At 42.6% G+C, this 25,214-nt stretch overlaps 1 protein-coding gene across 2 annotated transcripts in view; it reads right to left on the bottom strand.

Moving 5' to 3' along the window:
- Nucleotides 1–23,719, bottom strand: part of fgf13a (fibroblast growth factor 13a) — a gene marked incomplete at its 5' end in the record, with an annotated part of 80,378 nt that extends 56,659 nt beyond the window's left edge. The window contains 2 exons of one of the 2 annotated variants that reach the window (XM_079167900.1): nt 21,819–21,981; nt 23,479–23,719. In XM_079167900.1, coding sequence (XP_079024026.1) covers nt 21,819–21,867 — 49 coding nt within the window. Of the gene's footprint in view, nt 1–21,818; nt 21,982–22,292; nt 22,377–23,478 lie in introns of those variants that run through there. The other variant, XM_079167901.1, reaches the window with a different exon arrangement.
- Nucleotides 23,720–25,214: the final 1,495 nt, after the last annotated feature.

Below are 25,214 nucleotides of genomic sequence, written 5' to 3'. Positions count from 1 at the left end.
AACTCTTTATTAATGCCGTGCGAGTGATCGACAGCGTCAGGGAGGGACGGTGTGAGATGAAGGAAAGGGCCAGTTGTTGATGATCCTCATGTGAAAATGGTTCTGTAACTGAAAACCACTTGTTACCCTGCCACGCTATTCCAGAACAGTCTACCCCGCGAGGCCAGGGGAGCAGCTGGTGAACGACACAGAAATACTCCATCTCAGGTTTAGCTCCAGTTAAATGTTTTTGTTTTGTATGGCAACATTCATTCCATCCATTCATTCATTCACTCACTCATTGATTGATTTGCTGATGGATGAATGAATAGCTGAGATACAGAGCCAGTACCTGCCTTCTCCTCCACCTGCACAGAGAGATTATTGTGTTCTCCCCCTCATTAACGGTGCCACAGCGTTTTTTTGGGTGTTTGTGTTTGTGTTCATACGAACAGCCAACAGTGACGAGCAGGAGCCAAGGCCACAAAACACTTAACCGCTTCACCATGTTCCAGATAATTACCATGACAACATCCACGGCTTGAGAGGAGAATTGTCTGCACTGTTACAGAACGGAATCAAATGAGTGTTTCTCATGGGATGCGGGCTATTAGTGTGGTCGATACCTGTTTAATGAGCAACAATTGTAACAATTAGGCATTAATGGCTACATCGCACTTATCTGCCCTGATGCCTACAATTGAGTAAATTGTGAGTGGGCTTCACCTACGGATTTGTGTCAGAGTTGATTCTACTCAAAACGCAGCGATCCCGTCAGTCCAAAAGGAGCGGCGGTGAATCAGTATGCATGTCGGGATTCATGCGGTCGACATGAGAGACGTGTGTACGTCCTGGTCTATACATGCTGCTGTAACTGCTGTTGTTTCTGGCAAAACACATCGTCACTTCAGCAATCACTCCTGAAATGACGTGTTTCTTCTCCTCTGCAGTAGAAATCCTTGTCAGCCACACTATGCCATGTTAAATAATTGAAGGCACATATATGCAGCAAATGGTTATTTACAATGAGCGAGGCTGGCTCAATCACTGCAAAGCGCATTTGTGCTGTATGTTATTTGCACACTTTGTATTAATGCTATTCTTAAAATAGGATGATAAGCATTCAAAGGCCTACAGTTAGTGCTTGAACTAGAAAAAAAGAAGAAGAAAATACTGCTCCCTCGTTTTTTTAATGAACAGATGAGAATTAGTGCCCAGTCGTAAAGCACTTTATTTTAAATGGATGGCACTGATCTTATGTATCTGGGCAGCCATTTGGAGAAGATAATGAGCTGTCCCTGGGTCAGTTTGTACTAACAGCGCTGCCCTTTTTGTTTTAACACAAAACCAATCAGCACACGAGAGCGATGGAAATGGCACTGAGAGAGCATCTTGATACGCCATCTATTTCCTCCTGTTATTACGGTTGTATTGCCACAGGGCCAGATGTCCTATTCAACTGAGATGAAGAGATACTAAGAATAAACCCAATATCCGCCGTGCTTCATGATATTACAGCATGCAGAGTGCAGCATTCCAAATCATGCAGCATGGCTCACATCATATGTGATGATCAATATGGCAGCAGCTCTTGTCTTCAATAACAGCCAGAATTGGACCTCATCCATGACACATTATGCAGATCAGTGACAGTCAATATCAGCTCCATGAACATCATGATCTGTGCGTCTTTTTAGAGGTTTTTAAGAACAACCTCGATGGTCTTACAGACCTTGTATTTTATATAGATACAAATAGACATAAATACAGCTGTTTTCACAAGCCAAGTCGTAGCCTGAAAACTAAGTTACATAAGATGACGCATCTGGAACCTCAGAGATCAGATTTGCCTCGTGTAGATTTGCGAGTTGTTGCAGACAGGAAGTCCTTATCACTATAGGCACATACCGTGTCGTCGTTGCATTGTAATGATGGTCACGCCGGTGTCCCAAATGACATTTCAGGGTTGTTGTTGTTTTGGTTTTTGTTTTTTTTCCCATGCTAGCTAACTGATAGAATTAAATAAAAAGAGAGAAAAGGCCAGGCTTTCACATCGCAGCTGTTTGCTGGCACTCTGGGGTCGTGGAGCCATTAAATTGTCTGGTTGGAGGTTGTTGTTTGTTTTCCTGCCACTCCCTATGTGGAGGCTTTACATCACAGATGGTATAAATGTCAGAGCAGCAAACATGAACGCACTACCGCTGGCTACATACAGTATGTGGAGGAGCTGACACGTGTACACATCATGCTCACAGCTTACACCTGGTGCTCTCTCCACAGTCTTTCAGGTTTGAATCTAACGCAGACCGGACTAGCCTTTGTCCTTCATATAACCTAACCACGCACTCTCCATTATGGCCGGAGGCCATAAAATCCAGAGGGATCGTAGTTCAGGACATAAAGCACCTCTGGTCCAGCGCAATTCCCTTAACTGAACTTTTCCAGCGTAACTCTGATTACCAGGGTATGTCAAAAAGCCATTAGGGTCAAGTAGCCATTCTACACACTGAGCTTTTCTCATTCTGTCTAGTTTGCAATGTCAGTCACTCTGCTTTTTACGAAAGTTGAAGAAGGGGAAATGTTGGTAAACTGGATTGTTACTTTGTATTATGACATAATGTGTACCACAAAGCAGGGCGAGCTTAACAGCAAGGTTTTATAATGTAGAGTAGGAAAACTAATCAACAAAGGGAGCAGCAGTGGTTTTCCTATGACCTTTGCTGCTGCCGGCCTGCAGTTTCACTATCCACAGGGGAGTGTGGGTAAAGCAGCTAGAGATGATGGGAGTTGTCTGTCAGGATAGCAGCATCCTGAGAAGGAAGAGGAAGAGACAGATATCGACAAAGAGAAAGATGAGGAGAGCTGTAAGAGGTGTGAGAGACAGACGCAAAAACAGATAGACCCAGATTGCTGTCTAATGGGAAAAGCAGTCATTCAGTTAATGCAAAATACACTTAATATACATCATATGAATCTAAAAGTATCATCGCTCCATCTACTGCACCAATACCCAATTCAGATTTAAAGAGCCTGTTATTCAAACAGATTCCAAAAAGTCACGTCTAAATGATCGTTGGCTGTAAAAGAGGGCTAAATATAGCACATGTAACCTCAACGACCAAATTCCTTCCCTGACAAGTCGTAGAATGCGCTTCTTTATCCCTCCACCTGTCACACCCCGGCACCTCAGGGGTCACCCTGAAGAAAAGCACCATAACCGCGAGATAAGGCAAGCAATCACCTGGGAGCAATCAACACCGCATCACTCCATCCATCATCATTCTCCTCATCGTCGGCATGCCTTCTCCGTGCCCTGCCCCCTGACCTGGGCCATAAACAGGTGAAATGACACTCTGTGAACATGGCACTTTAAGGCGGAGAGGATGATGACAGCTTAGCGACCAATTAATTCTTTAAATACAAACAACTGACTGCAACTTACTTTGACAACTGAAATGGATGGTGGACTGAGAGGGCTGAGTTCTACAACAGGCCGGAGGGAATATGTGAGCGGATGAGATCGATGCAATTATGCTTCTGACCTTGGGATTAGTGTTAATGTATAGAGAGACAAGAACAGACATAGTCCATGTGGTGCTGGTGTTCAAAGGGGGAAAATCAAAGCTATTTTTGATTGAAAAAAGTATTTTTTTTTTTCACGTTTTTTAATTAATTTTTCTTCTTTTTCTCCTTTAGTCACAAATTGGAATAATCCCCCTGCACTGCAGTCGTTGTCCCATTGTTAGACCAGGGTAAGATGTTGACTGCTATGTGTTGTAATTGCGTGCGATAGGGTGCTGGAGGCTAATCTGTGAATTGAACCTCTACTGCTGTGTCATCCGAGCCTTTAATAGAAAAAAATATATATAAACGCATTCCTTCTTAGCTTGTCAGTAAGACAGAAATCTAAACCAATGAATTTGTGCATGACAGCCACTCGGGTTTCATGTGCAGCTGGAATTGTACGTCTCATCTTCTTCCTCCGTTGCTATGTCGTCTCCATGAGACACACAGAAATAGAGAGAAGACGGATTTGATCTCCAGTCCTCATCTGAATCCATGATCACACACACGGTATGTATTTTTCACTGTCTACAGCAGAGGTTGGAAAGATACTGTATGTGCAAGTTAGCTCTGAACACCAGGGACTAGATTCACTAGCTGTAATAAAAGTCAAATACTTCCTCCAAAGCCTTGAAATGTCTGTTTTCAATTTGTCAAATAAAGAACAGAAAACACACATAAAAAAACAACGTTTTATATAATATTCAAATGTGGCATTCCATAAATAGCTCATTTTAAACTCAATCCAGTTTAGCTCTCAATCATGAATAATTCATTCTACATTTTACAGGTGAGAATGAGCTCATCCACATACTCCTACAGTGCTGCATCTGAGGCAACAAAAGTGACAGAAAATAACGCACCATACATGGTCACATACGTCCACAACCGTACACAACACCAAACACAAGCACTCATTCTCCTGCATGTGTTACATCACATATGTGACACAGAGGCAGCTCCATGCCGACGCCCCCACTTTTAGACACGCATGCTGTGTGTTACCATACTTGGAATATACATAGGCTAGCCTATAGCCTACATTATGACCTAGATGAGAGAAAAGGGGGGGCGGCGAGGAGACTTAAACACTTCTCTCTGTCTGCTGTCTCAGTGGAAGTGTAAGGCCCTCCTTCTCCGACACACTTTACTTCACACACGCGTTAATCCTACCTCCCCTGCCACCAGCACTGCGACCACCTCGCCAGCCACACTCGGCTCAGGTAGAGAGCGTGCTCTTTAAAGTAAATTGCCCAACACATGAGCCTGCAAAAGGCAGGGCTTCATGGGAAATTGCCTGCTATACATCCAGGCCGTTATAAAGTGGGCCGACCCATGCAGGTTTCTGGGTCGAGAGGATGAGAGGATGAGAATTGTCATCTCATGTAAAGGCGCAGTCCGCTGGAATAACTTTGCAAGGTTGAATCGACCAGTTTGAGCACAAGTGGACTGAGTTAGCGGGCTGGTCTAAACTAATCTGGGCCGGGTTGTTCTGGGTCTGTTTGTTGACTGTGCCCTGCTCAGCCCTGTCAGTCTGTACCCAGAGGGCCTGTTATTTTTGGAGCTCAGCTGAGAAGAGATGACAACATCATAGACTGTTTAAGCTGCTTACATTTCCTAAAGCACTCCCATTGCACCCTGGGATGGACACCCTTGTGATGCTACTGCCACTGTTGCTCTACCATGCACCGATTGCCATATTTACATGGCACTATGTTGCATGTGCACACGTAAAGAATTCAAATCGACACGGGCACACGCATGATGAGATACCACTTCCCGTTTGGGCAACAGCCATGAGGAGGGATGTCTCAGGGAAGCAGGTGACTATACCTGATGAATGTGTGCGGATCAAGTAGAGCGCAAAACATGAGGACAAGTCAGCGAAGCTTGAAGATGAGAGGATCCCAGAAGGCAATAGAGAGGGGTGAGATGAGGGTAACACAAAAGTGAGTTGATGGAGGGATGAGTGTGTGTCTAGGGGAGGTTACAGGTAATAGACACAAGTCTCTGATGAATAGAGGCTCTTTTCTACAAGTGCATAGCCAGCGAGCAGATATCCAGTGTTCAAATGGAGTGACTATCTGGTCAAATAGCTTTTCTCCTCATGCATTATTTGTATGTTCAATTTTTTACTACACTTGAATTTCACTTCATTCCTCTGCAGTTATTACCGCTCACTCTGCTCTCATGCAACCAGCCCCAGATACAAACAGCATGGACGGGCCACAGTAACACTTCTGGCCCAGGATGTCCCAAGCTCGTTGGTTTTACACATAAAATCTAAGTGTCGCTGAGGAGGAGAACTAAAAAAAAGGGAGTTCTGTGTTAGTGCTATCATTTGGATTGATGAAAAATAAGTTAGTGGTGTGAGCAGAAAGGAAAGGTGAAAAAGTTGAGAGCAGTTTTCTGAGTGTTCCAGGATAGAAGTGGGCTTGTTGAAGCACTGACAGAATAAATCTTTGGACAGGGTAACATAAGTGATGATGATGTCTCTGTCACTGGAACACACTGGAATAAGCCAACAGTCCCTGAAGGTAGCTACTCATTTGGCAGCACACTTGCTCCAGTTCTGCACAGCTAGGTAGCTATAGTGCTATGCTGTGTAAACTCCAGTCACCCGGTTAAATAACAGTGTCTTCTTTTTTTTAACTTGCCTGGCTACACCAGGGTTACCGTTGAGGAGGGTCAGACAGTGAGATCAGTCGCAGGTTATCTGTGCAGACAGTCGTCAGCATTCAGACGGCTGCTGGTTCAGACAGCATCCTACAGCATTGAAAGGGGGAGAGATGGAGAGAAAGCGGGAGGAGAGCGAGAGAGGCAGAGAGAGACCCCTGCAGCCAGGAGGAGTCACATGAAGTAACCTTGCGAGGCCTCGTGCATGGGCCACTGACATGCAAACCCTGCACAGCACACACATACATTAGCCGTCGCAATGCTCACAAATGCAGATAATCAGACAGCTGTGTCCAGTGAGTGGGAGCTGATCACATCTGACCATTTCTGCATTTCATCACGTGGGAAAAATACGCTACCTGGCTTAAAAGCTTAAAAGAACAAGTCACTTTGAGTGTCCCGGGAACTATCTTATATTTAGCGCTGACGAAATATTTGAATATGGAATCTCAGAATTCACTGATATGATGAATATTTGAAATCATGCCGTGGTGTTTTGATGGGAGTTTGTCGTAATCGGAAAGGCGATGCTGTGCCTTGACTAAGAATGAGCGTGTGTAGATTATTCTGCGTGTTACCACACGCTGTGACCTCCTTCGCACTAGAACATTCACGCTTGAACACATGAATGCATCTACATGCTAATGTCCATTTATGTACTCGACAACACATGTGCATACAGTACACACGCACACAGTCTTCACATTCTATTATCATAGATTCAGTCAGACATGCACAAACTCACACTTTGCTGTTCAGGATAAGCTATACCTGACTGGTATTTCGTGTTTTAGATGACAAAAAGTCACTTTTCACTTTCCACTGCACATCTGGTCAGCAGGGATAAGCTACATATGAGACTATCCCTTACTTATTTATCCTCTCTCCTTCCACTTCTTTCATCTTTAACATCCCCATCTATGGTAAACTACAATTGCAAAGACACAATTATCAAGTTATATGCTGTAAAAACTGATGGAGATGGAAGGTAACTAGCTGGGATTCTGCAAAATACCCCGAGCACAATGTCGGGGCTGTTTGGTTCAGGAAATTCCCACCACATAGAATATGGTTCATGGGTGCTGGTGTGAGACTTGTTCTTCAGAGCCTTGAAAGATTTGAGTATGAAACTGACTCCATGGTCGACTTTACAGATAGGTTGAATCCATAATAGCTGTGAAACAGTAAAACCATTCAATATGGCTTCGTACAGTTTGGCCCATCACAAAGAAACTGCAGCTATAATCAGCTTGAATTCACTTCATTAGATTTAGAAATAGAACGTTGACTAGTTTTTAGGGTAGAACAATATCCTCTTAAACCCTCATAGCACCATAATCCACTCTTCCATTGTCCATCTGGTCAGTATGTTCCAGCTATTGTTTTGCCAAAATATGAGTAAATACACTGCTTTAGTGTCACTTTATGGGCCTCCTCATGCCCCGTATTTAGCCATATTTTGGCAAAAACTATGAGTCTTTGCAGCATACTGAGCATACAGATGGACAGTGAAGTAGATAATGCTGCAGAGATTTGATGAACATTGTGAAAACCTGCTGCCATGGGAATGCAATTTAACATTGAATTCTCAAGCGTATATGACATGAGTGTGGAGAGTCAGCATCTAACATCTTAACTGTATAATTCCAATGAATAAGCCTCCAATGTGTAACAGCGGAGCTTAATTTCTCCTTAAACCTCGCAGTGTTGTCAATAACTTCCACGGGAACCTTCAGAGCACCCACACAACTGCCTGTTAACGAGCCCAAAACTGGCACGACTCGGTGCCGTGAATGACGGTCTCGCCCCTGGCAATTAGAAAATCTGCAACCATCGGGTCGTTTTTCTTTCATTTTTCTGCTTTCATCACCCCCTCAATCAGCGGGCAGGGTGCCGTGACACAACTGCTCATTAGTAAGCAGCAGTGGGCAAGCAGAGATCGCTTTGCGAAGACAAACAACTTAATTAGCGGCGGCACGGCTTTAATAAGTCCGGCTCAAAATAGTTTGGAATAGCGGGTGAGAAGCATAACATTACCGGCACTGTAATTATGTCTGGGCAAGATTTGGATTTCACATTTAAAGGGGAGGGCACAATTATTGTGGTGGAGGTTTACTGTAATTTTTACTGTTTTCATGTTGTTCTCCTGGATGTGATGTCAACAAGCCCACGAATGATGCAACTGTTTGTATTGTAATGACGGGGTGTTCGGGAGCTTTTAATGAAACGGCACGCAGACAAACAACCCTTAAGTCACATCCTCGTGCAAAGAATTCCTTTACATTCTGAGTGACTAAGAAGATGCATGCACCTGCAATGTCGACCCATATCCTCTGCTGAGATTTGGTGAATGCGTGTGTAGTTTTGTGTGTACTTGTGTGTGTAGTTTTGTGTATGCGTTCACGCTTAGACTGTTAGGAGCAAAGAGGGAAAAGGCGCAGTGCTTCCTGTATAATCGCAGCTCTTTATCTGCCTCAGAATCTGCTACAAAGGAGAGCAAACACAGAGATGATTGAAGAGAAACACTTCTACTTGCACCCTTACACACCTGCAGACACATGCAAATATATATATATATATATATATATATATATATATATATATATATACACCCGCCAGGGTTTTCAGTTTTATTCAGAGCAGAATGAGCAGAGTTGGAGCAGTCGTCGTCAACTCTACCGTGAGCTGTGGATATATTAACCGTTTCTCATCATTCCGCTGTCTCTGACTTTGAGATAACTATTTACGCCGAGTAAATTCACACTGCGTCATTCATTCAATTTGCACACACAATCTGCTCGTAATTAGAGCTTAAAAAAGGAATAGTGGCTAATTATGCAATCAGGGACTGGGACTGCCTTCTTATGCGCATCTTCACTGGGGTGACTTTGTCTGAGAACTGCAAACTCAGAATGAAAGTTATAAAGTAGTTATGCTTCATGAAGATACAAATATAAGATTCAAACACATTGAAGGACACAGTTCAGCTGCATATGAGAAACAAATATTTGGGCATTTATTGCTCTTCCAATTGTAGTGCAATGAATGCAATAAGAGCAAGATATTTATTAGCGTCTGGGACAGAGGTTTTCAAAGGGTGAGGTTAAGGGGGACGCAAAGGAGACATGGGGCAAAGAGTGTGCATGAGGTGAAAGGGACGGGTGCAAGTTGTTCTAAAAACAACAGGAAGTTATATAGTTTATCCTGCTGGCTTTCAAAACAGTCAGCAGTTCCAGGCAGCAGTAGTCACACAGCTCGTGGAGCCAATTAAGGTACTTTAAAACCCTTAGCGTCTGCTACACTCATCTCTGAAGTTCAGTGCAGACACAGGATTCATAAATCCGCTTAGAAATCATAAAAATAAAGACGGCTCCTAATAACTGCAGATTTGGCCTGAGAATCCTCACATTTATGAGTTTTCTTCTGCATCAAAGTATTCCTGTGGCGGTTGTCTGTATAGATGGTTACATTGCAAAACGGATTACAAAAAGCTAATTCTGCGTAGGGCTGGGCAATGTGGAGATTATCAAATATTCCAAACACCTCAATATCGATATTACAACGAACGATGTTGACAATTGGTGCGTCACATAATATTTTACGAAATTAGATTTTTGATAACCATCACTAACGTGGATGCAATGACTAAGTGGGTGAAGGCAAATAATAGAGCTGGAGAATAACAACTAGTGTGCAGTTGTCGATAGAAAACCCCGGATCTAAAATAATAAAATCCACTGGCATAGTCATATTCACAGTATTCTGTGAATACATACAAGTACATACAGTGACTGTACTATTGCAACCCTCATACTGAGGACGCTTTTAAGTCAAATTAATGTTAAAAGAAAGTTTCATAGGTTTACATTTGCTTGTAGAGTAATGTGGAGCCATTAAGTTTAATGAAATAACCTGCTGAGTCAGTAGCCTGTCGCAGAGATTAGCGTGTTGCTGTAGATTCCAACATGGGTCAGGTCACTTTCAGCAGCAGGGTTACTGGTTATCGCCGAGTAGGCAGCTTGGTTAGCCTGCTGGGTATGTACTCGGATAATTCCAAGTGATGTGTGTGTGTGTGTGTGTGTGTGTGCACGCGTGTTTATGTGTGTGTGTGTGTGCGTGCTGTATGGGTGGGTGGGTATTACTGTGATGCTACAGCCAAGACAGGATGGAGACCAAGAGCCAAAGACAAGAGACTGGTGGAGCAACTCGCAATGAGACTGAGCAGCCATCTGTCCCTCAGAGCTTTACACCCACCCACACAAACCCTACACACACACATTTATAAGTGTGTGTAACACATCTAGCTTATGGAGCCTGTGCATTTGTAGAGCATGTTGTTAGCATTAAGCTTCAACACTTCCTTAATCTCCAGAATCGGTTGCTGCTCGAGGTTCTAACATTAGTCGTCAAACATATCATCCCAGAATGAATGAAAGAATGAATAGATGAATTTGAAAAATCATATAGTATATCATCATTTTTGTTTTTCTAATGATTACATTTTTGCAATCTACTAAAGTACAGCCCCTGCTTTGTTGATGCATTACGGCCATTTTCATCTGCACCACAAACAGGATTGCCTGGGGATGGGTAGAGGAGCTCAAACTGTCAGTGGCTCAAAGAAAATACACAATGAATAAAGTTCAACGACCGGGCAAGACAAAATAGCACTTTTATTCTATTTCACTTTCCAGTTTTTTCCTAAGCAGCCATGCAAGTATTTTTTTTAACGGGTTTGTGACTGATTTTAGATCAAGTGTGAGGACTGCCTCCACACAGTGTTAACAACACATTCTGTTCATCCCACCAAAAGTGCCCACAGTGTCCAAATACAGCTTCTTAGAAGACACACTAGTTCACACAATACGCAATGATGGTATGAGCATGAAGGCACTATAATCATGTGGAAATGCGTGAGTGAATGCAAGTGTGTACAGTTCACATTTCATAAATGATTCATTGTCCAGTGTGAATGTCACTGTTCCGTTTTAAGTGCGGGTATAAGATTACGTCATATTATCTTTTGGTGACGTTATTTTTGTCAATCGACTAATTGATCTAGAGACTAATTGCTCCTTTTGTACCACACACACACACACACACACACACACACACACACAGTCACGATGAGACACACAGACTATATTAAGATCCATACATGCAGCATAGCACACATAAGTCTATCCCAATGCAGACACAGAACAAATCTGAGCCATAAACAAACACCAGATGCCTTCCATTCTGATCTACAGAGTACAGCCAAATACAAAGACAGCCCTGCAGAATCCTGGGAACACACTGGCAGGCCACAGAGAAAACACACACGCGCACACACACACACACACACACACACACACACACGTATACACATACCATCATGTGAAAACAAGAGCCATCTCAGAATCTGCTGGTTGGGGGCTGCAGTATATGTCCTTCACTGTCAGACATGTTCTGAAGGTTACTGTGATAAAAAGGTCTTTGTGCTGTGAATGGTACAATGAAGATTGAAAAAGAATATTTAATGCGTCTGTTGTTGTGTGAACAACTGGCCACTTGAAACATGAAACACATGGACACTGCACAAAGTTTTAAAAAAGGATTGGCTACAGCTATCGAGTATTAAGCAGCACTTTAGTGTCCTGAACGCATCTGCTCATTAGAAATGACAGAGACGACTTTCTGAAGGGAGGCATTGAATCAAACTGGCATCAGAAGTGAAACTGCAACGGATGCTCTAAGAGGGTTTTTTTTGTCAAGAAATCACAATAAATCAGACGACTTAACATCGTCCCTGTCTAAATGTTCCACTGTAACCTTTAAGCAAAGCTGAGGCGTTTTGTCATTACTGCGCTCAACCTTTTCATTTCGCCTACAGCATCTTCTTTATGGTGGCTAGTTCTGCTGTTATGGATTACTGTTAGATCACTGACTGCCATCTCTCCCTCACTCACCTCCCTTTGTCCCTTTGCTATCTCTCTCTCTCTCTGTCTATGTCTCTGTCTCTCTCGCTCTGTACTGCAGTGTAGGCAGAGACTTGTCTCCTCTAATTACTTTGACAATGATGTGATCATTCACCACAGAGAATCTCTTGATGACATCTGACAAAACAAAAAGAGAAGTTGGTCAGGTGGGAAACTGAAGTCTCACTGCAGTCTAGCTGAAGGACTACTGGTAAGGTTTCTGTGGAACTACAGCCCTGAAATGGCTGAGATTCTCAGTCCAATTAGGGAATCGATAGAACAGTTGGTGTTCTATTGATTCCCCCCTTTTGTCTACATTATTTAGGAGATAAACTGTTTGTGATATGTCGTTTGTCATTGGGTTTTTAATCACATAAAATCATCACATCAAGTACCGTCTGATATACTGTAGCCATATAGATGCTATATCTGGTTGCAAGTGTTGTATAATATATAGACAATATAATTGCTTTGTGTCAGTTTGAAACATAAAGGATGAATATTAAAGTGTTTTGTTTTGGTTGGCAGAAATTCCAATTTCATGCTGACAGAAGCATCAATAGATCTTTTCTCATTTTTCTTTTCTCATTTTGAATTTATGCCTTTTCATTTACCGTACATTGCCTCTGCTACCATTGCTGTTGGTTATGTAAGTTGATATGTAAAGGTGTAAGGCTTGGTAAATAACTAAGACTAATACAATAATAGAATGGGCTGTCGTCATACACACCAGGTATCAAAAACACACCAACATGCTCAAAACACCAAATCACATGTTCACAATGCACAAAAACACTCAACCCCTCCACCGACAGCACCCAGTGGACTGCCCGTTAACAGTTGCCTTACCGTCCTTTACTTTCTAATCAAGTGTGTCTCTCCACACGGACTCTCTCTCTCGGGCTCAGAGCGTATGTGTGTGTGTGTGTGTGTGCGACGGCGTTCACAACACTGCAGCCTCCAGCGCATCAAGTGCGCATGTTAGGAAGACCCCTTTGGTGCCCACCCCCCATGACTGACGACTCCCGTGCTTATTGGGGCTTTGTTGCCGTGGCAGCGTCTCATTATGCAAATGATATCTCCCCGATGAGGAGGAGGCCGGCGCAGCCGTGATGTTCACCGCTCCAGACTGTGTAAAATTGGCTTCAGGGACCAGTGAAGGATCGTTACTATAATTAGCAGTCATCTCAACAATGTCTTTATTCCCTATTCTTCCTCACGTCCTCCAAACAGAAGGCCCCTCACTTTTAACGCTTGCGTCATCGTTTTCACACAGTGAGTATTAAAATATTATTAAAATGAACACTCGGGCACATATAAAGGCGCACGGACACATTTTATTGGAGAGGATTGAGGTGATTTTTGCCAACTGCCATTTTTATCTGAATTTCTTTTATCCTCTTGTCTCCCCGTTGAATATTTTGCTCCGAATGTATTAACCTTCCATCCTCTGTCCTCATCAATGCTGAATGAATGAGCTTTCTCTAAGGAACGGTACTAATGGCTTTCTGCTATATATCAGCTTTCATACTCCAGCTCAAGAGAAGCCAAGTGCCTCAGTCATTCCAGACATTAAACATGGCCCAAAGATGTGAACCTACACTAAGCACATATGACTTTAAAGTTGGTGCAGCTGTTTATTTTGTCCCCTTCTCAGCATGTAATATTCATAAAAGCCTTTCAGCTGTCTCATGTCCATCTCCATTAGAGATCTAATCCACACTTATGTTAAGTTTGTGCTGATGCCTCTCCGCCTGAGTGAACACACAAACACGCTCTTATTTCCTGTACCCTCTGCCTTCACTCTAGAGACTGTGTCCATGCCTTGGTTCCTATGAAAGAGCTATTTTGAGTGAGTGACCTAGAGATCAATATGGTCAATAGTATTAACCTCCAGAGTGCACACAGCTTGGTGGAGGTGAGAGGGGGGTCTGTCAAGACCTTTATTAATGAGCAACAGCTCTAATTGCTGACTCTTCTTCAGGCTTCCAACTACATCTTCTCATCCAGCCAAGTCACCGTCCGGTTACACAGAAACTCTCTACAAATGTATTTGATGTACAGTAAGTAGTTTACAATAGCAACAACATTTTCTGCATTTTTTCTGTTGGTAAGGTTGATTTTGGCAACTAAAACCACTTGTTAAAGGCTGGAAAATTAAAACACGAAAACATCACACTACGCTTTCTGGTCGATATTTCCATCACCACAAAACCTGATTTGTGATACAAAATAGTTGCATATGAATGTAATTTACAGGTGGAGCTGCTATTAAACAACTGATCTACAATTGCCAGAACGCGTGTGTCCAGAAGTGCTGATAATGAGTCCCAGCCTCTCCAGTTAATGGAGAATATATCTGACAACTGAATAGCTTTGCTTTAAGCTTGCATCACAGCTTTCCTTGAACAGTTTCTATAATAAATATCTTGAAATGCAGTTTTCAGCCAACAGCAGCATTTCAGAGATACAGTGCACCGGCACAATGTCGTTAAAATAAATGCAAAGCGATTCAATCTTTAAACCCGTGCTCCTTACCGTCAGCGTGGATATCATTAGCTGAGCCTGCTGGCTGCTATTTTGTTCCTGCTGCCACAAACTTCCCTTCACACACAAGTCTGTGAGTTAAGGAACAGTTTCCAGGGTTTATAAGAAGCAATGTTGTACATTTTTTTAAACTTGGCATCCCCAGAGTGCCACAGGTTACAAGCTACGAATCAGGGTTCATAAAGCCAAATAACAGCCTCTTAAAAAAAACACCTGCATCAGGTCAGCTCAGGACTTCCTCCTTGCTGTCCACACTCATAGGCAGTGAGACCTGCTGAGGTGGAACACTGATGTGAGGCCCTGTTTCTAACTTGCTTGTGAAATGAGCTGCAGGATTGGGGAAGAGCAAGACGCGGGTAATCCTATTAACTATTCTCTGCATGTGTGCAGAGGAGATGGTGGTTTGCTGTTCTGGTGTCTTCCTGGTGAATCATCGCTACAGAGACGACGGCCTTGCTAAAAAAGTGAAGAGACTGCCAATCACTAATCTGCTAATTCTGCCCAAACCAGAGGCAATCATTGGCCCTCACCATCAGCAGCGGCTCTCCCAGGCCTGCTCTGTTCCAGCCTGTAGCTCCTGTTTATTACCACCAGCTATCGCCTCCCCTTCTGACCTCGCATTAATCCCCTTTTATAATTTTCACCAACTTTAATAAAAGTCATATCCAGAGCAACTATTAATCCTGAGCGTGATTTAGAATCCAGCAGACCACAAAACCTTTGTACATGACATGATTTTGAGACCCTGACTTACGCTCACAAGTATTCCACCAGTGACGCTCTGACCCGAAAATGTCCCTCTCTTCAATCTTTAAGTCAGCACTATGGGTGCTTCAGTCCCACCAGGCTCTTTTCAGGTTGTTTTGGATGATGGCGCCAAATAGTGGCTTCCGCATTGACTTTGGAATATTATAAATGATTCTCTGAAACCTCCAATAGCTCAACTTAAACTACGAGTTCGGGTTGCTTTTCTATATATTTTTGTGTTTATTTTGCAAAACATTTTTATTCTAATCTGAAACAAACACGATCACATTTTCTTGGGAGGACTGTCATGACCACCTTCCGTAGGGCCGAATTGACTTTGGAGTTATAAGTGAAGAAGACGTGTGTGGTGTTCAGCTTCAGTAGAAATGCATGTGGCACATACTGTACACAGTCTGAAAGTGAGCTCAGGGTGGTGTGAAGGCTTACAGATAAATGAGTCAGTGCTGCCACATGCTCAGTTGAACAGACGAGCTCTCTCCTTCATCTCAGATGAGCTAAAAGCATTTGATCTGTGGTGAGCCCATTAGCACTCAGAGTTGGATTGTCATAAAGGTATTATATGTGCACGAATTGATTCGGTTTGCCACTTGTCATCAACTCTATATGATGAGTGTAAGAAAGGAAACTACACCATGACATTAAAGTGTGCTCTCTTTAGAGCAGCAGCGGAAATCAGACCAGCTAACAATAACTAAAAGAGCATTTTCTGCTTATGTCATCTTTGTCTAATTTGGCGGATAATCCTTGAAATAACGGTCATGTCCTCTGCTTCTAACACTGCTAACCTCAACATGGCTTTTACGTAAGGATTAGTAGGTCCCATATAGCTATTGTCCCATAGAGCCTTTTGTGACGTGGTTTTGAATATGCAACGAAAAACAGTGATCCCACCCTTAAATATTTCAGTGTTCTGTGGAGAGACATCATTTGTTGTTGCCGGGGCAGTTTGACACACACAACCACAATTACGGGGATTATCTTTAGATGGGATTAACTGTAGCATAGAGTGCATTTCTAAAAGTAATCCAAAATCCACAGGTAGTAGTTAATACCACACCTATTTGTCAGAGTGCAGATCTGCACCGTTATGTAGAAATGATCATCTTGATCAATGTTCAACATCAGTGGGCCACAGAACAATCTGAAGCCTATAGAAAGAGCATGATTTTGTTGCAATAAAATCAACTTCAACGCTGAAAACTTCACATTAATTCTATGAAACTTATTTCACTTCTTTTTTTTTGAAGTTTTGTGCATCCATTTTTTATTTCATGAATTTTGGCAAGGCCCTCACAGCTACCGTGTCACTAACACACACTTCAAAACACATTTTTAGATGGCTGATTTGTGACATCACACTCACATAAGAACGTCTGCTGCTGTGTATTCCTGTGTTTGCTAAAGAGCAGTGAGATTCAGCGCGAGCGCCAGATGTTTTAACATTCATGGCCATTTTGTTAACAAGGATTAAAACCCTTCAGTCCCTCTGAGTGACAATATTTAGAGAGGAAGCCAGATGACATGAGCAACTTAATGTCTATCCAGAGGAGTATTACCACATCGAGAAATGACGGGAATAAAAAAGACGAGAGAGCATAACGGTGACTGAGCAAGAGAGAACCATGATGACGTGTTTTCACTGGTCCCGTGGCCTGGCAAATTAAAACCAGAGGCTGGCATGTCCCCGCAGGCACTGAGAGGACGGCCCACAAAGCCATTCACCTCAGCAGACACGCAGCTCTGTGGATTACTAGCAGCAAGCTGACTATTGCACCAGAACAGTCAGGTATTTAGAGATTTTAAGGGCAGAACACTTCTGGCAGCGATGACGTAAGACAGAGCGTGATTCGAGAGAATTGAATAGGATGCAAAAAATGTGTTTTGCCGGAACATTTTAGCAGACATATCCCACCACTAATGGAAGAGTAACTGACCACCTCAGACTTTGACAACGCCAATGATGTGGCTGACGTACTCAACTTTCTTTTCAAAGAGACAAATTGTACAAAATGCCAGAAAACAGTACAGACCGAGAAGCAGAAAGCAATGCACCAGTCACAGGGCACCCTGTGTCACTCAGAATCCTAAACTGACATTAGGAATTGAAGAGATGGGGCTCTCGTTCCCAAACAGCGATCAGCGTCCGAGTCAGCGATGTAGAGTGGCAGATCTCTGACGGGAGGCGAACCCGTTTCCTCTGGGCAATGTTGCCGGATCTGCGTCAGGGAAGCATGTGACAGGCAACAACTCATCCACCCTGAGACCACAAATACTTCCAGAAGAACATGTCCTCACAAATTAAAATTACTTTTAAATAAATCCCTAACTTTTTATTGACTGGAACTTTTTCAAGTATTTTTTTTTCCGTATTTTCAGGCTTGTTACTGAGTCAAATCTACACCTAAAGAGAACATGCTTTTTAAAAATGTGTGCTCCCATGGATTTTGCATTGGTAAATCGTGATATACTGTTAAGACAGTCGTTGACACAAGTGGTAGTCCAAAAAGTTAAATGTTTAGATTGTACATTCACTAAGAAGGAAATGAAAAAAAGCCCGAACTGAATTTAACTGAGTAATAGTATCTTAGAGGGAAAAAAACATCATTTTAAGCTGACCCTGTCAAATAGCTGAAAATCCCATGAGCTTGCTGGGTTCAAGATTTATTTAGAACCATTTTCCAAATCTTGGGATTAGAATTTGAGGACTCCCCACATTACCAGCTGAGCTCACACACACACACCAGTGTGACTGCTGTAACCTGTCAAGGTATGCACTGTAGGGTGCATAATTTACATATATATAGGTATCCAGCACATTACTTACGGCTCTTTCTGCCGCTGCAGATATCTTTCAAACATTGAGAGTGAGATGACAACTGAAGCAGACAGTGCAGATATTGACACCGTATGAACTGATGTCATAATTAAACAAAGCAAATTCCCCCTTGCCACCATATGCTATTCAAAGAGGCTTCTCAGAGATCCGGCCATCAGATTGAAACACTGTAACGACACTATAGACGGCGCGCGGTTCCGCCGATAAGATTAAAGCAGGTGTCAGTGTTGTGGAGGATCGAGCTGCCTTGCATTGTGATTAATGAAGCGGCTCTGAACTCCTCTCTGGGTCTATCTATTGATTCAGTTCCGTGGCGGGCCTCGTGCTGAATTAATCTTCCCTGCAAATATGCAAGACTTATGCCCTCTGCTCGGCTCGGACCTGCAATCTGAGGCGCTCGTGAATCCACCGGCCGACAACAACTCGCACCCAAGAGTGGAGTCTGTCGCTGCACTGCACTGTGATGAAGCGACAGGAGTGCAGTCAAAGTTCTTTGCTCGCATGAATGTGACATTCATGAACTATCCGCGAGAAATATATACACAGGAAAAGTGATCGTAAAAACTATCTGTGTGATGGTGACTATTGGGTGAGATTATATTAATGGCATGAGGCCAAGCAGAGTGGAAATGTCTGCATAATAAATGTGCATCCGTGCAGCTCCGTTGTTGAACAAGAGTGTCTAGCTGAGTTTTCAGGCTCTGGAAATTGTACAGCTGAGAGTTTGTGTATGTCACACTTTGACACATCACTTTGTCTGCACAGCTTAGCTTCACGAGGACAGGGTTGGGGGGGGGGGGGCAACTAACGCAACATGATTCGCTGGTGTTGATACTGGAGCTCCTCTACACACCGCCATGGCTCTCTCTATGTCTCTGCACACGTTGTTTGTAGCCTACTGCTAAAGGATGAACTGTTACCTTTCTGACTGGGCCACAGAGGAGAGAAGAACACATTACTGTCACAAAGCTGAATAGTTGTAATGGCACATGTTTTTTTTTATATATATATATATATGATTACAACTGGGACCACCATAGAGAAAATATATTAAATCAGTATATAATGTTATTTGTAGAAGTAAGTGGATTATGTTGAATCAGTAATCAGCTTTAGTCGGGTGTACATGTTCAGAGAGCTTGATAGGCCTCGTAGTAAACACAAAGCTAATATAATAATGATTATATACATTCAAATGTAATTGTATCAGTCTGGTAAAAATTAGCAGAGATAGCTGAGACACTCTGGAACGATACTCGGAAACGATGCGGTCGATGAGACGAAATGCGGGGTTCCACTTTAGCTCTGAATAAGGAGGGCAGGCCGAACTTTCTGCTAACAGCTTGCAGAAAGAAAAAAGAAAGCTGTGGAGATGGCAGGTGGTTCCGGCTTTAATGGACTGTTTCCCTAAAATAATTTGTGGGGCAGGTGGTTGCCAATGTTGGCAGGGTCAGTACTGCCCCCCCCCCCCCTTGTGCAATTCCCTGCTCTTGTGCCATTCAAGGCTCTGATGGAGGACAGCTGGCACCAAGTGACCCTCTCAGTGATGCAGATAATGAACTGCAGATATAATTTTTTTTGGAAGGCAGCGTTGGCTTTCTGCTGTGAAAGAATAAATAAAAGTAGACCACACTTTGTTGAGCATTCTTTCGTTAAGGTGAAGGATGTTTTTTCTTCTTTTTCTTTTTTAAAATCTCATCTGAGAGTTTTGGAGATGGTGCTGCCCTCGGGGTTAAGTGAGTCAGCAATTCGCATACAGCCATTGATTTCCAGCGGGAGATGAGAGCGAAAGGTGCCGTGGAGGTTAATCTTGAAATCAATTCTTTTGAGCATATTTTGCCCACTGTATTGTCAGCGCATGCCAGGCTATCTCTATCCTGTAACTGCTGTTTGGTTTGTTTTAATTATGTCTTTATAAATTAGTTCTGTTACATGCATTTGTCGGGCAACAAAAAGCACGAATCACATACAAAGAGAAGTGTTTCTAAAAAATCCGGAGAGATGAGATGAAATAACTGGCATCTCTAAAATTAAGTATGTAATGTATGATATACACAGCTGAAAAAGTGTTTTTTTCACAGCTGTTTGTTGATCATATTCCTACTCTTTTGGAGTTGGTGCAGTTCTCTTTAGTATAGCAGCTTATAGTGGTGTAAATGTTCTTATCACAATAGTTCATTATCCATTAATATTTGGCCTCTAAACTGCTATAGTTCTGGAGGATAATAACTCACATGGTCTATAAATGTAAAGAGCAACATGCAGGACAGTTTTGTTTATTGTAGGTTGCTTTAGTGCCACCACTGTATGTATTTATAGTAACATAACCTGGCACATCATCACTTGAAGCAGTGCTGCCAAAATAAGCCAATTAGATTTATCGATTTGTCGTGAGCACCTTAAACAGAACCGGGAACCTGACAACAAGGCGAATTGAATAGTAAATAAACAGGAAGGGTTCGACGGGCAAGCTGCCAAAGTGTAGTGCAGGTTGTTATTATATTACACTCGTGTTTATTTATACACCATAGAAATATATTTAGCCTATAGAAAGTCATAGATGCCGGATTCCATTCAAGTATATACAGACAAAGGACTACAGTCTGATTGTTGCATCTGGAAATACATTTGCTGACGCAATAAAACTGCGTCATTGTTAACCACCATGTGATTCATTCATTTATTTATTTTATTTTTTGGGTAATTTAAAAAATTGAGCACCGAGACAAAGGTGCTGTAATGAGTGCGCCGGTGCGTAAAGTGTCGTGCACAGCTCCCCGGTGGAGATGGAGCGGGTTATAGTCCCGCCAGGTTTCTCTGGCAACCCTGTCTCCGGTCCGTGTCCATGGCGATGGCGAGGCAGTTCACCTCTTTGTTGACTGAGAGGTGAAGGAGCTGATTTCTCGCGCAGTAGGTCATAAACTCGGGCTACGAGACCGAAAGGGCTCCGCGCTCCGTGATCGCATACAGTTGTGACGATAATGTGCGCATCGGTATGCGGATAAGGTGCGAGCGAGAAGCACAAAGGGACATTTCCACAGGATGCCAGTGACACGATGGGGTATCACTGTCATCATTTCAGCGTCATAGCCTAATGTTTACGTTTGGTGTTATATCATTATTCTTATTCTCAAACGGTGACACTGGAGCCCACTGGTCTGCAACGTATTGGTTCTTCGCTTTGCCTAATTGTCTCCGCTTTTTGTCGATCACCAAGTCCATGCAAGTGAAGCATGTGATCTCAAACCAACACGTCGTGCAGCTTGTAGGCCTATAGAATAGCGACTGCTTGGATCTCAAGCAACAACATCCACATGCACCCGCGCTGGAAACGGCTCACCATCCAGGGGCTGCTTTTGTTTTCAGGCTAAGCTCAAAGGGTGGAGGGAGTAGGACCGTGTGTGAGGGATGAATGGGTGCATGGTCGCGTTAAAGCCTGGTGTGATTTTAGGGGTAGAGCATGGCTGTGCGTGGGGCTCGCCTCTTACCCTTGGAAGCATCCTTGTCTTCTTTAGGCTTCGCCACTTTTCCGCTCATAGATCCCAGTTTGGATGTGTAATTCCCGATTGAGACAAGAATCGAAATCCTTTCAATTGCCGACTGTCCTCAATGAAATCCTTACCACAGGTTCCAGGTGCTGAGATAAGGGTTCTGCGAAGAGAGACATATTCATCAGAAATGTTCCTTTCATGACACAATAACGGCAACGTTTTGGCGTCAAAGCATGGCTATACACCGAGACAATGGACCGTGTGTGTGTGTGTGTGTGTGGGGGGGGGGGGGGGGGGGGGGGGTTTACTGGAGAAGCAAGGTGTTGATGGAGATGCCAACTGGATATCAGTGTTAACATCCAACTATTGTCGATCTCCAAACACAGTAGCACGACAGAAGAGCCCATATGGTTTCAATGAACACAAAGAGCAGCATCTCTGCACAGCCTCCCCGTGGTGTCTTTAACCTACCTTATCTCCTCCACGTTTCCTGCTACATCAATGCACATTGATGAAAGGAAATGCTCCCACTATGAATCCCATACAAAAAAATCACGACCTGCTGTACTGTGACAAAGGAGAAGAGCAAAAAACAAAAAAGCCAAAGAAATGAAGCGCAGGTTGTTGGTCTTCAATCAACGTTGAAAAGAAAGAAAAGAAAAATAGAGGTCAAAACACCGAACCGTCCTATGTGAAAGCAAACAGGACAGATGTGTCACCCAGTGTAGCTTCAGCGACCAGGTTTTCTTGTCTGAGGCTCTGCTCCTCTAAACGCTCGAGAGGCAGAATCAACAGATACTCAATGTGAGCGCGCGCTCCCGCCGTCACAGCGCCAAATTCACACCGTGGACGTTAGCTTCTTTTGACTTGAGCGGCACCGCTGGGATGAGAACGAGCCCCCATTCGCGTGTGCAAGACGGCGCGTGCGAGGTTGCGCGTGTCGATGTGGCGGAGAATTAACGCAGGAGGAGGTTGTGCCGCACGCTGCACACCATCTTGCTGTTGCTCTCAATCAGTTGCCTTTCGCAGAGCTATGCGTCATCTCATTCACATACAGCTCGCGCATTCAGCTCTTACATGATGTGAGGGGTCTTCTTTGACTTTATGTAAGATGCGTGAGGCAAACAAAAAACGCTCGCTGGATTTTAAAAGTATTAAAAACAATTCTGAGGCTTTTTGTGGTTTGTTAGATGTATTAGAAAAACGAAATATTTCAGTAAACTATTCTGTAATATCTGCAGGGCCTGCCTTTATCAATCATGTACTGTTTAGTACGTTTTTAAGGTATTGGTTGCATATTATACAGACCAGGCCTATCAGTGTTATGCAAAACAAGATAACTTAAATCACCTTAACAAAAGTAATATTGAGCCATTTGTCTCTAAAACCATATTAAAACATATTAGAAAATACTATATGACAATGACATAATTAGCTTGTTTTCAAAGTAAATCAATTTATTTTATGAGACCACAGAAGAATCTATTATAAGATTGTTCTTTTTGCCATGGATTTTCTATAGATCTCACTTTTTATTGGAACTACTTCCCAACAAAGAAAAACTATTTTTTTCTGAAAAGACTACTAATTATGAAAGCTATTCTGTTCAGCAAGTTGGCAATATGTATTTAATTTGAAAGCTTGTGGGGGTGCTTACCTTTAAAACCAGTAAAGATGAAGCCTAAAAGCTGAACCTCATCCTTCACTTGGACTCGCGTTAAACTGTTCAGTTCCAACTGGTGAGTGAGCGAAGCTTAAAGTCAAAAATCCAAAATGTTTTCAAGCCTCGGAATCCACTTCTGGAGTCAATAATTATAATTCTGAGTATAAATCGTCTCAGCTATCGATCAGGAGTCCCGGTCCAATCCCCGTGTGATTTCTGCAGGTTTTATGTCTCATCTCTTGACCCTGCAGGTCTGTTAGCACTCAGTGGCAGCAGAGGAAAAAGACCTGCAGGTTGAGGGTTACAAGATCCACATAGATGCTATTTTTAGAGGAAACATGACGCCTTTCAAACTTTCTTCACAGGCTCAAATCTTTCTGAGATCACACTGTGGCCTGTTTGGCCCGTTTCAACGAGTGCTTCAGCCTCAAATGGTCTAATCATTGCCGTTTTAAAAAGGTCAGTCGTATTATTTCTTTCTCTTTAGTTAGCCTCAAAGACAAATTGAACTCAAATGTAGCTAATTGTAATGCCACCAGGGTTCCAGTATTTTTCTTCTTGTTATATTGTTGCATTGGGACTGTTTCTGTCATACTGTATAAGCAACGGGCTATATTATTAACACTCTGCACTAAATGCATAATTAGTATTTATTTGAATCTTCATTTTAAATTGAACAACCTTTAAGCACATACGGACTGGTTATTAGCCATTAAACGTTCACAACATGGTATATATTTTACAGTACTCTATGTACTCTTATTTTGTTATAGGAATCTTTGTAGTATCTTTATTTCTTTAAAGCCTAAAACAGATGCTGTCTTCAAACTCTGGTTGTGCACTAAACAAGTATAGTTCACCTCTTTTGTATCTTTGGCCCTTGACTGGTACAGTTGAGAACTATTCCTGGTCCTGGTGGTTATTGCCATAATTCCTTTGTACAGCTCTTTGTACAGTCCTTGTCCATGTGCCTCTTTATTGTTATTAAATCATAATCTAATGAAAAAGCTCATCTACTGGTTTCAGTCCCCTCCGTTTAGAGCGCTCGACTCATGGTTATTATTTATGATAGTGCTTAAATATTATTATCATACATGCATTAAATGAGCAATGACTCAAGGAAAATGTTCGTTTTAAATGCCGTCTTTTCATCATTATATGTAAGTTGTTGTTGAACTGAATATACAGTGACATTTATGTGGCATATTATATATGCATATTGTAACGATTTACCGGTATTGACAATAACCATGATATTTTAAGAAATGAAATATTTATACCATGTTGATAATACACATATGACACATCTTAAATCATTCTTTTGTAGAGCTATGGTTACAGACTCTCTCTCCTCCCTATACACTCGTATTTTGAGTGTAATTAATTTGCCAAAAAAGAGACACATCACACAATAAACAAACTTGTAAATTGGAGTGATGAAGTGTTTAGGCTGAGACTGACACTGACTGAGTAGCTTTGTGAACTGATATCATCAAAAGGCTCCAGAAGGTGCTGGTGACTTCTCTTCCTTCACCTAATGAGGACAGTGCACGTACATGTATGTTGGGAATGAGGTAGACAGAGCGAAGGTTAGAGAGAGTGTAAATGTCAGTGGGTTGTGTTCCCACTTTTTTGCCCTGGCCCGTGACCCCCTTTGGCCTTTCCAGCAGGGCTCAGTACAGTGTTACATTCAGCCTGTTTAAAGCAAAGCCCTGCAGCACAAACACACT

The sequence above is a fragment of the Pholis gunnellus genome, assembly GCF_910591455.1.
Source record: "Pholis gunnellus genome assembly, chromosome: 10".
Classification (NCBI taxonomy): domain Eukaryota; kingdom Metazoa; phylum Chordata; class Actinopteri; order Perciformes; family Pholidae; genus Pholis; species Pholis gunnellus.
The sequence above is the reverse complement of the archived record's forward strand: the minus strand, read 5'-3'. Positions and strand labels throughout refer to the sequence as shown.